The sequence below is a fragment of the Ciona robusta genome, chromosome 4 (assembly GCF_009617815.1).
Source record: "Ciona robusta chromosome 4, ASM961781v2".
NCBI classification, from domain to species: Eukaryota; Metazoa; Chordata; class Ascidiacea; order Phlebobranchia; family Cionidae; genus Ciona; species Ciona robusta.
Window position 1 is genome coordinate 4,352,254 of NC_143238.1, and position 17,972 is coordinate 4,370,225.

General features: G+C 35.9%; 3 protein-coding genes across 3 annotated transcripts; 1 reads left to right on the top strand and 2 right to left on the bottom strand.

Annotated features, from left to right (window-relative positions):
- Nucleotides 1–113: 113 nt before the first annotated feature.
- Nucleotides 114–10,834, top strand: LOC149736855 (uncharacterized). Its single transcript, XM_089876569.1, has 11 exons — nt 114–2,900; nt 3,608–3,672; nt 4,176–4,327; nt 5,373–5,474; nt 6,862–6,931; nt 7,042–7,186; nt 7,333–7,532; nt 8,197–8,331; nt 8,944–9,075; nt 9,697–9,808; nt 10,246–10,834. The coding sequence occupies exons 1-11, from the start codon at nt 2,597–2,599 to the stop codon at nt 10,551–10,553; spliced, it is 1,725 nt and encodes a 574-aa protein (XP_089732695.1). The 5' UTR covers nt 114–2,596; the 3' UTR covers nt 10,554–10,834.
- A 489-nt stretch (nt 10,835–11,323) lies between these two features.
- Nucleotides 11,324–14,809, bottom strand: LOC149736856 (adhesion G protein-coupled receptor L3-like). The gene is made up of 6 exons (XM_089876565.1): nt 14,670–14,809; nt 13,917–14,291; nt 13,049–13,716; nt 12,758–12,989; nt 12,106–12,579; nt 11,324–11,759 (listed from the first exon to the last, which is right to left on the bottom strand). Exons 1-6 carry the CDS (start codon nt 14,719–14,721, stop codon nt 11,554–11,556), a joined length of 2,007 nt encoding a protein of 668 aa, XP_089732691.1. The 5' UTR covers nt 14,722–14,809; the 3' UTR covers nt 11,324–11,553.
- Nucleotides 14,810–14,894: 85 nt separating this feature from the next.
- LOC149736857 (protein arginine methyltransferase NDUFAF7, mitochondrial-like) lies at nt 14,895–17,658 on the bottom strand. The gene is made up of 6 exons (XM_089876593.1): nt 17,275–17,658; nt 16,892–16,972; nt 16,333–16,836; nt 15,965–16,108; nt 15,607–15,783; nt 14,895–15,263 (listed from the first exon to the last, which is right to left on the bottom strand). The coding sequence occupies exons 1-6, from the start codon at nt 17,455–17,457 to the stop codon at nt 15,096–15,098; spliced, it is 1,257 nt and encodes a 418-aa protein (XP_089732719.1). The 5' UTR covers nt 17,458–17,658; the 3' UTR covers nt 14,895–15,095.
- Between the last annotated feature and the right edge of the window lie 314 nt (nt 17,659–17,972).

Below are 17,972 nucleotides of genomic sequence, written 5' to 3' on the forward strand. Positions count from 1 at the left end.
GGTGATTGGGTCAGAGTTAGGCCGTTCCTTTGGTCAATTTTTGAAAGTTTATGCCAAAATAAATGAACCTTCAATTTAACAAAATGAGAAGTTTCTGCTATGCTAGCTCTGTTATACTAGACACATGTAAAGCCTTATTCGTATGAATGGGTTTTAAACTTCCTTTTCTATTGCTTTGTGGAGTTTAACTACAAAACTTTGAAATTTTCTTTTAATTTGGTAGCGACTAGTTACAAATAAAAATACTTTTAAATGCCCAACACGGTAGAAATCATGTAAAAACTTTCTGGCAAGCCAGTTTGTGATCACTTTACGTGGCTATATTGGTCCGTCAGGTGGCGCTATCTGCACATCCAGGGTGTTTAAATTATTACCAGAGACGCCTTTTAAAACAGTTTAATGAAGGTGGGTTCTGAAGGACTTTTGAAACGTTTTTACCACATTAGGAGTAAATTAAGCTGTGAATAAGTATATAGACACAGTCTTGTTAAACATATATTATGTGCGCAAGGTTTAATAATAAAACAGAACTTTTTATTAGTTCTCCAAATACGATAATAAAAGTCAAATCAATTATTAAAGCAATAAAAAAACGAAAATGTCAACAAACCGACAGTCATTATAACGGTTGTAATGTAGACTCTCAGTAACGAAATGTGTATGTTTTAACCTTCAAAAATCATTTTAACGCATTTGCTTTGCAACGTGTTGAGATTTTGTATCTGTGTGTTATAACAAAGCGAGCGTTTGAAAATTAATGATTAACGCAACATATGTGTGATTGAGTTGATGAAGATAAAGGCGCGCGGCGTCGCACGATTTATGGATTTTAATCCAGCGGTCTTCGGCGCACAAGCTACACTTCCTAAAGCGTGCAAGGCAAAAGAACGAAAAAGCGTTTGCAGGTTTAGAGTTTATAGCAAGACGATTCAGTAAGGCTATATAGATGTACAGTTTTCTCTAGCAGTTCGTAAAAAAGTGATTTGGTTTTAAGGACCGATGATGTGTTTTTCGTTTACACTATAGTTACAGCTTTTCAAAAAGCTTTGTCAAACGGTTAAACAGTTCGGCTGTTACGCTTTCACGTTGTTATTATTATTAGCGCCAAATAAAGCGAGTATGGATTAGTTACGGTTGTAAGGCATTCTGACAGACGCAGCCATTTGTGTAGAAAAGGTGGAACTGCGTGCGGCATTAATGGAGCTGTTTTAGACAGCTTTGACTGACAGCCCTGATCCATATTTGTCTGATTATCATGAAATGTGTATACTGTATATGATGCGCTTTTCCAGCAGAAGCCTGTAGCCTATATGTTCAACTTTGATTTATACCATGCCGTATATTAGAGTAGGGGGAGATAGGACACCTTTTCATTCTATTTTTCGTCCCATTTGGTAGTATGCAAAGAACATTCAAAGAATTGCTTAACCGTATATGCTCACGACTCCCATAGACCGCTGTTATGTGTTTAAAACACAATCAAGATATTTGGCTATAGCCTTTGTGCTAAAGGTGACCCATCTCCCCCCATCCTACTATACACTTAAATATACTATTGCGCTGTGGGTATATTTGTTATTGCAAACAAGAAATATGGACTGTATGTTCGAAATCTGTGGTGTTAAAAACTACATGTTATTAAAAGTTAATAAGCTTATCAATACTTCATAAATAAATCGATTTTTAGTTGTGTGATCGCGGCAGGTTTTATCAGAAAACTATGTTAGGTGTTATTAATAGTTTATTAAATTAATAATATTTCCCAAATAAACGTTTTTTTTATTTTTGTCTGATGCGTTGATCTCGTGTTTTATCGTAAAGTATTTTAAGTTCATGAGACGTTTTGATATGTTTTATATAGCATTGGCCGACGCGATAGGTAGGTTCTGCGAGGACCCCGCAGAGTCACAGGCGCCGAGCAAACAATCATGGTAATAAAAGCTTCATAAAATATTTAAAGTGGTGCCGAGGCTGTGAGGGCCGAAATACAATTATGCATGATCCTCGGCAAAGGTATTCGGGCGCCACCATCTGCGTGAAAAACGATGGAAAGCAACGTGTGGCTTGTTATTGAGGATATCGATTTAAAACACAACGCTTTTGGTACCGCGCCGGCACCGGTGTTTAGTGTACAGGGTAATACATCGTTTACGCCTATCAGTTTACGTTAGAGTTACCGGTTGCTAATTTGATGTATAATGTTGTGTTATAAATAGAAGCGTCAGTTTTAATGCTATTTTTGGGTGATTGATTTAGACATGATGTATTATGCAAGTACAAAGTGACAGAATGTACAAATATATCGTGTGATAGGTGTACCAGAAGGTGTAATATGTCGCTTATCTCCGTTGTATATGAAAGCAAATAGCATAATCCTATGCGGTTTAAACAATGAATATTCATAAAATGATCTGACATAGATCATAAGGGTTCAGAGCGATTACACGGAAATTTAATTTAGCCCGCGTCTTGTACGGTAAACTATCGTCTTTTTTCCACGGATCCCTAATCTGCCGCAGCGTAATAACCGTCCGTACAAGAACAGAATTCAATTCATTCTCGTGTTTCAGTCTGGTAGCAGTTGCGTGTTAGAAAAATGTGGTCCCAACTGAAAGAAAGCGTCCAGGGACACGCGTCAAGCATGCTTAAGGATATATCTGGAAAATTCGTAACTTCAGACAACGGAGAAGGCTGCAGTGAACAACATTGGCAACGGAACGCAATGAAAAATGTCGTGACACCCAAAAGTATTCCACAGTTTACCCTCCCGCCTTTACTAACTTATGAAGCAACGCAATCAACAAAGGACGAAGACCAAGCGAAAGTGAAACAACCGACAAAACAAGCCGTGCAAGAAACCAAAGAATCAAACACAAGTCCTGCAATGCACCTTAAAAAGGGTAAGCTTGTATAAACAGTTTTGTAATTATGTTAAAAAAATTATGAATCCACCACTTAATATATACAGATATCGTTATTTTATTTTAAAGTTTCTTTTTTTTAAAGACTTTGTTAGAGTTAGAATAAAATGGCAATGATTTGTGTAACAGATAAGCTGAAAATGCTATTTTACATTATATATAGTTGATAGCAGAAGTAAACAAAAGATCATTATTTTTAAACGACCGTCGTTTAGCGCTTTTTGTGACTATACAGAAATCTTAATGGTGTCGTTTTTGATCTTTGTCATATCGAAAACCGCGTTTGTTAATTTGTAATTATTGTCAAATTACCCTACGAGGTGTTCGAATACCGTTGTTGATAAAAAACTTCGTTATACCTTTTCTTCTATAATTTTTTTGTTAAAATGCAAAAGCACAGGGAAACATTACATGTTTCACGTTTCCGTATATAGTTCAATTTGTATAACCCTATAGCTCCTTACTGAGCTAAAAATTCAATTACGGATGTTATACTTACAACCACCCACAAAGAGAGGAGATAATTTGTTAAGTGAACACGCGATCAGGGTGTATGAAACGGACCACCCGTGTTATAACGACTACTGTCGTTTCCCCGCCACGCGAGAATAAAAAAGTTCTATCCATTTATTGATTACACGTGTGCTTTGATGTCTTTAATTTATTTGCGCTTTTATCCCATACAGAACAATCTTTCGTTACTCCTTCGCGCAGAGTAATAGATTCAAAGAAAAAGCGATTTGACAATCAGGTAGGCTATATAGGTTTGTTAGATATTACTCTGGATTAGGCAACCATCAGTCGATAACAGACTGTTTGATCATTGTATATCCTTTACTGTGCTTTCTGCATGTCGGTACAATAAAGCCAACCACAAATTTGCAGAGCCACCAGTACGAATATACGAAGTGTAATATAATTTTTGTTAACTAGTTGTGTGTTTGGTGTATACACGAACCCGGCTGTTGTTTGTTTTCTATTTCTAGCACGGGTTATGACATATTTCCATAATGTGATCTTCGCAAAATTAGAACTACAGCGTATTTGCTGCGTATTTGTTGTGTATACCAAAACCTATAATGTCACCCAAATAAAGTAAACGCTATCGGCAAAATTTGGAAACCGTAACGAAACTTTCAATATGAATAAAACCAAAATCAAAAAATAAACAAAAACACTGAATGTTAAAAAAGCGATTATTTAATTTGTGCCATAAAACTTTTTTTTTATAAACCCCAAAACCTTAAACTACAGAATCAACAGCCTGGTCTCTCCTTGTCCCATCTTCTTTCTACCAAGTCTGGATTCTCAACTTTGACAGAAAGTCCAAACACAAGAAGAAAAGAATCTTTATTTCTCTCACCTTCCCCAACTTACCATCTTAGCGAAATCCCGACAGACACAAGGTATATAGTACTGTGCTGGGGTAAGATGAGATACCTTGGGCACATAATATCCAATATTTCGGAATCGTGTTTTAAAAATTAACAACGCTTTTTTAGAGTCGTGAGTATAATGCACGGTTTTATAAATTTTTGACTTTTTTTTAATACCAAATGAGACAATAAAAAAAATGTATATATATTATCTTACCTCATCCTACTATATATAAGCAGAACTGGTAAAATCACTATCGATTACTATCTACAACATGTGGTGCACGTGAAGCAATTTGACCATGTAATGTATTCATTTTTCGTTTCAATTATTCATTTAGCAATCAAATAAGCACAGAAATGACATCGATTTGGGTTTCGGGACATAAAATGTCGTAGTAAAAGCGAAATTTAAGAACACGTGCCCTATAAGATAAGACTTATGTTCCGCTTTTAATTTTTCATTGGCTTTTTCATATACACCGCTTGTGCTATGCGTGTTTTACCCTGTAGGCCTAGGTATGTCGACTGAACATATATAGGCAATCTTATAAACACATTATAATTAATGATATGACAACCACAGTCGTTATATCACGGATGTTCAAAATGTAAAACATATTTTTATATAAAGAGTATGTTTTATTTTCAAACAGCGTTGCGATTTTGCCGCGACTTAAAGGGCCTACATACATTTGCGTTTCATTGTAGGGTAAGATGGTCCATGTTTCATTCTCTTTTCTCGACTTATTGAGTCGCAAACAAAGAGTGTTTACGAATGATATAACCGTTGTCACGAATATAAAAATGGGTTGTTAATTGTTTAAAACACGATAAGAAAATATGAGATGTTATGAGCTATAACGTTATCTGTCCTACTCACTGTACTATAGGATTTAGTTTCCTTTTATATAGTTTAAAAGAGGTAAAGCACTGCTGTAAAATAAATCCCCTGGTACCTTGGTATTATTTTACGTATACGCCCACTGAAAGATTATACGTCTATACAATACCCATATATTTATTTAACCATATACCTTCTTCATAAAATATTAAATTATGTTCTCTCATGCAGAAGCGTTGATCATTCGAGTTCAGATTCAGACATGAGTAGAAATATGTCGCCTTCTTCGTCCCCGCATTTGGATAAATTACGTCATAGAAGGCTACTTGGCAGGTAACATAAATATACCTCAGGTTAATGAATGTTAAACATAATACACAATAAATACATATATATACAGTAGGGTGGGGGAAGATGGGACACCTTTAGCACATAATATCCAAATATCCTGATCGTGTTTTAAACAATTAACAACGCTCTATATGGGTGTCGTGAGCATACGGTTTAATAATTTGAATTTTCTTTATTTACTACCAAATTGGAATAGAAAATGAAATGAAACTGTGTCCCATCTTCCCCCACCCTACTATATAGTATGTTGGAGTAAGATTGCCTCATGTTTTCAATTTCTTTTAACATTCCGTTTGGTATAGTAAACAAAGAACATTTCCAGAATTAAATAACCGTATCCCACGACTTTAAAATGGCGTTGTTTGTAACATGATTAAGAAATGTGGAATATTGTTTGATAAAGGTATCTATCTTATCCAATATATAGTACTAAAATACAGAAAACAGGATATAGCGACGAAAAGACGCCGTCGTTAGAAACATCCTTATTGATAAAATTACAGACCACGCAACTAATTGGTTAAAAAGCGTGCACATTAACTTTATAGCGTTGAGCTGTTTCAATTTAATTAATACAAAAATATTGATTGACGGAACGACGGGACATCAAAGCAGAATAACAGCAATCATTATAACATGATCGTGGATAAGACATATACAGTAGGATGGGAGAAGATGGGACACTTTTTCATTCTATTTTTCTCATTTCATAGTTAACAAAGATTATTTACAGAATTAAAAAAACGAATCCCCGCGACTCTCATAAACCGTTGGTAATTGTTCAAAACACGATCAGATTGGGTATTATTTGTTAAAGTTGCCCAATCTTTCCCCACCCTACTATATATAAACATTTAGATGGTTAAACGACTGTGTTTATTATTATAACCATAACTCATACCTCAGCCGTATAGGCAACATGCGTTCGTAATTCTGTGTTGACAATATACACACAAAGATATATTACATCGAAGTGATTGTATATATATATATTTACAAGTGATATTTTATTGGATTTTGGGTCGCACAGAATTTATTCCGTTTCCGGTAAATACTTTCGTTTGGTCTATGTTTTTATAATGTATTTTTACAAGTCTCGGCAAAAATATTAGACCGTATCTTTCTGATCAATCAGTGATGAGAGATAAGGTCGCGGCTTTCAAGATTATTGCTCTAAGAAATATAAAATTCAGCCGATATATCGTATTTCTCGCTCTCGTGTTCTCACGAAAATGTTTATGGTTTATGTATGCGCATAAATATTTCAAGAGTCACACTCGGCATTGCCAGACTGGCTGTGCAAATTTCAAGTATAGCTCTTATGCGCTTCCTACTGTTTAATTTAGCTCTTAACAAAAGTTTTTTCTAGAACCACATTGGATACTGACAGTTCTTCGGCGCAATCTACACCGTTTGCATCACCTGCCCAGCATCGTAAAGTATGTCCTCTGATGAGCACGCATGTTATTTTCCCCAAGCCTCCCCCTTTGCAATATTAATGAGTCGTGCTGGGATATCTTCCATGTGCTAATGTATTGCGGTATTTCAGCTCTCGGCGAAACAACACAGCGAGCCGACAGGACGCTGCGGCGGCGCTGGCGGCATTGCTGATGCGATGAAAAATGGGAACCGAAATAAACAAGAGACTTCCAGTCAGCCGAAGGCGAAAAACAGCCAGGAAACGCAATGCGTCGGTACGCCTGGCTAAATAAACCTGTCACTTAACGTTATTACACAAAAGCTAAGCCCACGAACGCGTCACCCAATTCCTATAACGAGCACTTGTCATTTCTTATTCGTCCGCTTATAGGAAAACCTATTCAACGATTTCCAATTATAGGTAACACGGTGAAACGAAGCCACAGCGCATCGAGTATTCTCACAAATTCGACAGCTCGTGACTCCTCGTGCAAACAGAGCGACCCTGAAAGTAACCCACGAATACACGTCATCGTGACGTATCTACCCTCTCAAGAAAAGCTGAACGTATCGATTCTGGAAGGCGAAAATTTCGACGAAGGGAGGCTTGTTTATTTAAAGGTAGGTAAACAACGTTTGACGTTAATTCCGGCGAAATATTTCTACTATTAGCTGATGCGTCCTGTTGTGTTATGATAAGCGTGTGGTGTAATATTGAATGTTATGAGCTAAGAGTAACCATCTTACCCCACAGTATTATATGACCACGATTATGTGATATATGCGATATAAACGTGTATGGTGTATTATATGTGGCCTTTAGTAATATAACCACCGCGCCTATAATTTATAACGGGCGACAGTGGGATATCGTGCACGAATACGGTATGTTATGTGTTGTATACACAAACAGATATTCTAGAATTTGACTAAGAATATGAGGTGTTTCGATATGTATATGAGAATTCGTACATCTTTACTGTGCTGGGCAAACGTATGAATAATACAAAATTGGTGCCGTGTATAATGAAATAACATTGTAAAAGCTCATTTCTCCTTAAACCACATTAAAAGTCAAATCAACAATGCGAAAATTAGCAGCTGCTTATTCATATAGTAGGATAAAATACAAGCTTCTGGCATATACAGGTACAACATGTATCCCGTACAACGAATCAATGGCATTAGAAAACAGTTTGAAACAAATCATAATCGATTGCCCATAAGCTATTCCGCATCGTGTTTACGACGCCCTGATATTGATTCAAAAGATAATCTTCTTTAGTTGTCTTTGCTTCCACGACATTATGGGAGCCGACGGACCGACCCAATTAAGATGACGGCAAGAAGAGCGGATATAAAAGAGAGGTTTTCATTCGACCAAGTACAAAATGATGACGTACCTCACATGACGTTAGAGGTAAGAATATGACGTCAAATAAAAGAACGAGTGAATGTAACTTATTTCTCCTTGCGTGGCGGGCAACGACAGTCGTTCTTTGTACCGGGTATTCTGTTTCATACACTTATCGTGCCTGCTTACCAATTACTATTAACACTTTAGACAGGCCTTATATACTTTGGACAGCCCTGTCCGGGCAACAAAGTAGAATTATATACCACGGGTGTTCTGTTTCATGCACCTCGTGCAGCTAGAGGCAGGCGAGCTAATTAACCAGCATTTTCCACTGCTCCAGTGCAATATACTTACGCTTTTTGAATTAAAACTGAATTACAACTACTATAATCATAGTATATATGCAGCACTCCTCCATTGCTGTGACTATAATTTTCTATAAGAATATCCGATAATTGGAAACGCGGGCACAAGGCGTGTGAAATAGAATACCCTTGTTTTTATGACTGTCATTGCCCGTCATGCTGGGATAAACACGTTGTATTTATTCATGCATTGTATTTCTTATACAAGTGCATTCTAGTCAATTTGGACTCAATAAAAAAATTACGAATTTTGATAGCAAGTTTACACAAAAAAACTTTATATATTATAAATGTGCATTATTTTGTCCAGATCTCGTCAAAAGAAAAACTCAGCCGACTGCGTCATGCCAACGTAGTAGGGAAGTGTGTGTTAACTCTGTGTGACATCGACCTAAGCACATCTAATGACATATGGTTAGATTTGAAAGCCCCCGCCGTTGCGGTAAGCCCCACTAAGCTTAAGTCTGTGCCGCATTGGTTCTTATAACTTTTGGTTTCTTCTTATAGTAAAAGTGTATTAATCATGTGTAAGACAAAGCAGAATATACTGAGTTTAATCAAAGGTCGTTTAAAATATATTGTAACTAAAAATAATACATAATTATAATATAAATGAATGTATGAAATATAAAAAAGCCTAACTTTCAAAATCCTTCAATTTGAGTTGGGAATCACTGCCCTAGCTTTTTCGGTAAGATTACAAAAATCCGTAATCTTCCGATTTCAGCCATTCGTCCTAAATCCCAGATCCCATTGGGTGCCACGACCTAATATGACTTATCTAAAGGGAATAGAATCCCCGATTTAAACTTTAATTATCAATTTTGGCTTCTGCTCTGTTTTTTTTTTCAATAAAAATGGAGTGTTGCAGTTTTAACGACTTACGTTTTGTCCGTAATTTCTCTTTCTTCTTTGTTTAAATTAATTAGATCTTCGTTACCGTGTATATTCGAAGAGATGGATAATATTAATGTAATAGTGGGACTATGTTTGTTCACGAACCATGTAGTATGGTCCACAAAACATGTTCATTCATGATAACTATCCTAATTTCTTGCTCTAGGAGCTTCCCCACCTACAACTCTCTTTATGCTACCATGCAATGTTGGGTTTCGTAACCGTAGAAGTAATTGCAGCTCGTAACATCCCTAAAGGAAGCCTGGGTCGATCGCAAGGTTGGTAATCCTAAATTTGCCGCCGGCTTGTACATAACAGGGCCCGGTGGGTCCGAATTTATTTTAACTTTAATGCATCTCAACCCAATTATGACGACCTTTGCCACCGTCGTGGCGCAACGTCTATTTAACTGTCTTTATAATAACTGTGATTGGAGCGATCGCATTGTAACGTAATAGAAGCATCTGGTTTGATGCTGGACGCTGCTATACCATTGTTAGATTATGAGTATTTAGGCGAAACACTTTAATTGCTTCGATTTAACGGGTACTATTAGATTGTTTAATTTGTAACCAGCATACAAACGAACGATTACCCCATAGTTTAGTATAACTCGTAAGCGGGCACAAAGTGAATGCAATAAGGCAGCCATATAATAACTGCTTCACCCGCAAGGATAAGAATGCTGTTTACGAATAAAATAACTTTTCTTCAGATTGCTACGTCGTTTTGGCCGAGGAACCACCTAGCGGTAAATCTGCAAAAAAGCAAACCAAAATTTCTCACCGAAATCAAGACCCAGTGTTTCAAGAATCGTTTATATTTTCCATGCCGAACGACCAGCTTGTTATATTAGCCACGCTATTCGTTAAGGACAAAGTTAAGGGCAATTGGGTATCGTGTGGGCAAGTGAAATTGGGCCAAGCGGTCAGTACGTGGAGCGGACAGTTGCAATGGGCTCAAGCTCTTGACAGGGAGGGGCAACCTGTCACATTTTGGCACTTATTGAGTTTACCTTTTTAGCGTCCAACGCTATAGCTTTACTTCAAATAGTTTCAGAGTATAGGCTATAATGCACACCATACACAAATCACATACCGACGTTTTATTATTATTTTGGCCGTCGCACTGCCCCTTTATTTGCCGCAAGTGTTTAAAGCTAGGTGCTGTTTATAACATCCAAATTTCATATCTCAATCCAGTTCCGATTAAAATTCCATATTTTGCGGTTAATTTTGCTGATACACGTCCTTTATCATTTAGTGCGTTAAATACGCGACTGACGCAATTAAACGCTCCATACGTTTTATTTTATTTGACTTGCTGGTCTTATGTCGATTAACTAGTAACTGTGCAATTTTTTTCATGTTTATTGTATCGATTAGAAATAGTTGTAGGGTAAATGCGTGCTACCTTAGTCAACGAAATTACTGTCGTGAACATTTTATGGCAATCGATTATCTATGATTTAGGGCGACAACGTTTTACTCTTACGAAATCTGTGCTTTATTTGTAATAGTATTTCAAAAACAGTGTTAAAAATAAAGACGCTAGAATACCGTAAATCTATTTTTAGTTTTATGTGTTTGTTTTTACATTGCATATCGCAGGTGTTTTTATTTCAACAGCTATATATCTACTGTTTTAAATATTTGAATTCGGAAATTTGCTGAGTGAATGGTTCTTTATGTCGACTTCAATTTGCGAACATTTATTGCACAATCCTGTGGTTGCTAATAGGTTTTTCATATCGGCAGTCACGCCTATTTACAAACCGACGCATACAAGTATACCTTCAGTTTTAATATATAGGCTACCAGCTTGTTAGCATAGCACGACCCCAGCACTTAAAGCTCAATAATGGTTAAAGATAAGCTAATTATAAACTACTACAAATTCATTTTAAATATGTTTCAACTACCAAAACTACCCCACCAACAAAATAAATGCTACAAAATAGAAATAAAAATTACATAAAAGCGCGGGATTATTAGTTTTCAAAATTTGTGTTCGTTGTTCGAATTTAGGCTGTAGTTGTTGTTGCTGTTGCGCCCTGCGACGAAATGCTCCTATGTTGTTGTAGTGGACCTCTTTGCCAGCGAGTTATCAATAGTTTTCTTACTTCAGTTGCATTGAGGCAGAATAGCAAGAATAGTAGCAAACCTTGCAACCCGTTTACCACAGCGTTAACGAACATTAGACCAATGACAGTAGATTTGTCTCCGATTCCTAGAAAGTAAAAGTATATGTTTATATTTTGTTGATTTACATATTCTAATGAATGAGCTTTTGTGCCTTGGGCAATTGCAGACTATTAAAAGGTCACTGGCTTAAGTAATGTCCAAACTAGCAGGTTAATGTACGTTTAATGGCGTTTTAATTTTGTTGTGTATCAATATGTAATTAGTAATTACATCGTTAATGTAATGTTTTATGATAACGGCCTTGGGTTGTTTGGAAATACCAGTTATGATAACAATGTATAAACGGTGCAGCTAATGATGCTATGTATTTCAGGTGCAACACAAGAAGTTTGTACAGTGTTTGGTTAACACTTAGTAAATTATACACTTACCAACCAACATGGATATAACCCATGGTATTCCAAGTATTGGAAATAATGTAAAAAGTGCTTTCATAGTGGCTGTTATCTCATTGATGTTCACAGGGCTTTCACTTTGTTGTTTTGCCGACACTTGAAAATTCTTCATTTCTGAAGTCATCTTACACACAAAATGAGCAACTTTGATCAGCATAACAGAGTTTATAGTTAGGATTATCGCAACTGGTATCACTACAGAATATAAAATAATCTGAGAACTTAGCCAGCATGTTCTATATGTAGTTCCATGGTCTGGTGGGTTTGAGTTCATGTAAATTTTGTAGTTGAAGCTAATACTGGCTGTTGTAGCCACCACAATGAATGGTACGCCCCAGCCAATTATAAGTCGTGTAGCATTTACTTTTCTCGCATTTAGGTTGGCATACTCAAGTGATTTGTCAGTTGTCTTTACAAATAGAGTGACACCTTCCAACATCATCCAAGTAGCTGTAAGATTTCAGTTTAAAACTTTACCAAATTTATGATTATACCGTTTATAATATTTAGCACCATAAGGATAATTTTGACATGTTTTTGAAAAGAAAAGTCAAAGTGATTATGACCTTGGTATGTGAGTATTTATCTTTTGTCATGTATGTTACTTAGACCTTGTTACTTGACTTACCGCTAGATAGCAAGAAGTAGTGTATAAGCACTGCATCAGCACGGCATGTAAAGTCATTCTGTATCGCTGCATCATGTATAATTGTAAATAAATGGAGTAGCAGTAGAGAGATTGAAAGGTTTATTTGTACCATGGTCCTGTCACCTCGTATGTGCTTCCGTAAGTGAGTTAATATTAGAATGGTGAGCAAAAGACAAACAATTGATATTGCCTCGCAAACAAATGTGACAATCTAAAGTGAAATTTGTATTTAGGCTTTTTCAATTGTTTAATATAAATGCCTATCATTACCTTTACTGTCATTGGTACAACGTTGTATTTTACCGAGAATAATACCGCAAACACTGTTGTATGATTGCAGTTGCATAATACTCCATCTTTTGTAAATTTACTTGTACAACCCTCTGTAGAATATTTGCCTTTTTCTGTGTCAATGAACACACATGTGTAGTAAAATGTAATGACATTGATTTCACCAAAGCCTCCAGATACATTATTTCTTATCAAGTCCATAGATTCCATTACTGTGAATTGAATGGAGATATCTGATGAAAATCGTTTTCTTGTCATTTCCTTGTGAATGGTGATTGATACGTGGGGTGAAACCACAAAGGTGTCCAGGTTCATTCCACCACTATTAGAACTTAAGCTATCTCCCATCAATGCCACAGAAGCAACATCAGACAGTTTAAACTTGTTAACTGCAATCACAATCTTTTCATCAGTCTTGGCGCTAATCACAATTTCTTTATCCATTTCTACAGTTAAGTTACGACCAATGTAGGCTGCTATATCTTCAGATTGAGTATAAGTTGGTAGATCTTTTATATCTATGTTTTGGACAGCATCAGAGACTAAGTTTTCAAAGTTCTTAATTGTTTTTGAGATTTTTTTGATGAATTCCACGTTAGATTCCATGCTCTCTATGTTAATTTCCTTTGAAATGTTTTGCAAACTCACTAAAATGTAATTTGGGTTCTTATTAATGCTCCATAGGTAGTTACTAACACTTGGGTTTGCGGTTACAGAAAGAATGGATCATTTACTTGCTGGCTATATAATAGCCTATAAGTGTGTTTTTTTTGTGTGTGTATGTTTGTATAAGTTATATCATACTAGGCCATATTTTTTACTTTACTTTAAAAGTTCTGTACCATACCTGCAAAAGGTGTTTTAGTGGTTGTTTTATCAGCTAATTTTGCAGTTGTGGTTTTAATTGTGGTTATCCCTTTAGTTGTATTTAAACCAGTTGTTGTTTCTTTTGTTGTACTTGTAACATTTGTTGTTGTTCCTTTTAATGTTGTTGTTGTCCCCTTTGTTGTATTTATAACATTTGTTGTTGTTGTACCTTTTGTTGTTGTTGTACCTTTTGTTGTTGTTGTATCTTTTGTTGTTGTTGTTGTACCTTTTGTTGTTGTTGTCCCTTCTGTTATTATGGCTGTGGCTTTTGTTGTTGTAGTTACGAATCGGTTTGGATTTGCTACGTTAAAACCATCCTGATCATTAGTAGTATCTGACCTTCCATTGTCAAGCACTAAAAAGGAACCAATTTTAAAGGTTGTCATATACTAAGAACCTTTGTTTAAGCCTATTACCCCGACACTCGGACCTAGATTATTAATACTGTTATACCTGGTACTAGTAGCAACATTTAAAGGTGCTTATGAGCAAAAAATGTATATAAATCGCCTAAGATGGGTGTACATGAATATACATGCTCAAATGTGTTCTTAACGCTCAAGGTGGGGTAACATTTTGAAATAATCTCATTATATCATCCCTATCCATCTTCAAATTTTGATTTTTCGTTTTAATATAATCAGTCTAAAGATGAGATGCAGTACCAAAACTACAAACCATTTCAAGTTTTATTTTGGTTTATTAATTTAACTTACTAGCTTTAAAATCTTACCTTCTACTCTTTGTGCACAAAGTGCAAGCAAAACTAGCTTTAATATTATCATTATTCGAATATTGAAATAATATAATTCGGATAGGACTACTACATTCCACCAGTCTATTCACACTGACACTGCAATATCTAAATGTCCAAATGTGTAATATGCTCAGTGTAGCTTTTGCTTAATGCAGTTAATTGAATCCCCAACTGACTAAAAGCTAATTGATATGGCAGTAATTAACTTGTTTATATTTTGTGTAATCTATAGACTTTGTTTAAACAACTGTAACAGCAATTTTTATAATTTGTTTTTACTTAGCGAAATGAAGACACAGCTTGGTAAAAAATTACTTATGTTTGCCGGTGTGGTAAAGTAATGTTTTAGTTTAAAAGTAAGAACATTTTTTACACCAGTCACATTCGTTCGAAGGTTAAGTTTTAGGAGTTAGTTGTAAAGGCTGCTATTGGAACTTCTTCTAGTCTTTGTTTTGACAGAAGAGAGAAAAATTGAAATCTTTCTCCCATCTGTTTTGGATTCATGATCATTTCATAACTTCCAATCAACTTGCGTCGAACATCATCATCTGTGGTACTTCGTAGCAACATCTGAATAACAGAAATGCTATGTTCTATTCTACAGGCAGCATGACATGGAAGCTGAGGTTTATTAGGCTTACTACCCCTACACCCAGAGTGTTACAGCTTATGTTGCAATGATCGTTATAAAACACACAAACTAAACTATTTTTGAGACTTTATTTGTAAACATAAATTAAATATTAGGGTAGAAGTTTTTACATGGGTTAGTTTGTTGTATAGTTTTCACGCATTGTCAGACCCATGAGACATTTATCCTAGCACCTTTGTAGGCTGTAAATTTAACGCCAACAACTTTATAAGTTGAATTTAAGGCATTGAATGGTCATTGCTTTAGTTTACATCTATTTACCATGAGTCGGGTGTCAATCCCCATATTCCTCAAAAAAACATGTTGAGGAATTGGCCCCATAGTTGTCACATTGTAATCTTCAATTGATTGTTTTAAATACTTAAAATCTACATCTGCTGTCAGATCAGCCTCCCCAACAGTAGAGAATACCTCGCAAAGTTGATGGGACTTGAAAGCCTATAATTTATACAATGTTTAGAGTATCTGTACAAAAGCAGTTGTAACAATTGGATTTTAGCTGTTTATTAGTATTTTCAAGGCAGTATAAATTAAAAAAATAGAAGCACACTAACAATATAGGTAATGATAAACCTAACATGTTAATTGATTGGAACTTATTATACCAATAGATTCTTACCCTCAGTGTGTCTTGCTTTGTCCCATAATGGCCGTAGTCTACAATTAATGCTGCTCCTTTATCAGCAACAATTCTTTGAGCCATCTCTTGGACAATAATCCCAGACTGAGGACTAACTTCAATTTGATTGCGGTTTTCATCTTTCTAATAAGAACAAAGACAACTACAAATGTTTCTCAAACTATTATCAGTAAATGTTCCTAGTAATTTATGAAAAATATTTGTTAATATGGTACACAAATAAGCTATATAATTATAATTTATATAAACTTTTTAAATTTATCACTTTGATTACAATGTTGGAGGTTCTATTAACTGAAACAATAAACAGATGAAAATATACAGCAAAACAACAGTTCCACACTTACCTTAATTAATGTCCTGCTTGCAATAGTTGGTTTTGGCAAGACAACATAGCGTAGTTTCATGGCTGCGTCATCCGGGCATATATCTACATATACTTCCTGCCACCCTTTATCACTGTTCACAAACTTATGCACTGGTAAAGCATCAAAAAACTCATGTGCAACAAAAATTGTCACTTTGCCATTAGGCACATCTTGTAGCGATTTATACCACTGCAGGTTTACACCATGTGTGGATTTTCCAGATAAATACCACTTCTCTTCACCGTTACTGGTCTTAGATGAAGTAGAGTCCAATAAGCGTTCATGTTGGATTTTTGAAAGAGTAGGACTCACTTCCACAAAACTATACCAAAGTTTTGTGTCTTTTAAAACATGACCAAGTTGGTGAAATGTCCTGAGAATATCTTCTGCTAGCGTGCCACGACCAGGACCTAGTTCTACTATTTGAAGTTCCGCAGGAGAACCCAGAGCATTCCATTCGTTGATAAACCATATTGCGATAATCTGAAGAACAAGGTAATGATAAAAATGTGATATTTCTTGCTGCTATTAAAGTTACCTCTCCAAATATTTGGTTAAGTTCTGGTGACGTCACAAAATCACCATCATTTCCAAGCATATCTCTATTCATGTAATACCCCTGTAAATACAATTCCACATATCAATCCTGATTGTTATGCCCGTTAGGCCTAGAGTGAAAAAATAAAGTAACTAATTTATTTTAGAAGTGGAATATAAAAATTGCCAATAACAAATATTCTATTTCATATACCTTGTACCGCTTATGAGTTACCATAAATGTAATTACTATTTTTTGGGGAAGAATTTTAGAAAACACCAGTATTGTAATTGCAATAAGTGTATACGATTACTAAAAATAAATTACACATGCTTTCACAAAGTTTAAGGATTCAGATAGACTATAAACGAATCCAAACTCACGGATTGTGGGTTAGTCAAAGTTTCCTTCATAAACTCGGCTACCGAAATCGGACCAGTTGCTTTTATTTTACTGTGGAAGTATTCCAGAACAGGGTTTGCATCTTGTCTTTTTGGAGTATGGGACAAAAAGCGTCTTCCATCGTTTAGAATTCTTCTACATTTAAACAAACTCCGCGGCAACATCTTTGTTCAAAAGTTTGGTTCGGTCCTACTAAAACACGCCCGGCGGGGCCCGGTGGGGCCCGGTGGAAAAAAATATACTAAAACACGCCCGGTGCGGGGCCCGGTGGGGCCCGGTGGGACCCGGTGAGGACCCGGTGTTACGAGTCATACTAAAACACGCCCGGTGGGGGGCCCGGTGAGTATTTCTTGAAAAGGGAGCTTTCCCTATTCAAGATCCACCAAAATGTGATGCGTGTATTCATTTTTTTAGCCTAATGAGACCCCGAGTTGAGTTTTTTGAAAATTACCTTTGATTATGAATGTACAAGGTTTGTTTCGTTGTACACTTACATAATGAACTGTATTTTTAGCAAAAGTTTATTCGTTAAATTTGGTTAATAGGGGGTGGGGTAAGATGGGACACCTTTTTATTTTATTTCTCGTCCCATTTGGTAGTAAGCAGAGAACATTCAAAGAATTATAAAACTATGTCCTCACGACTCCCATAGACTGTTGTTAATTGTTTAAAACACGAT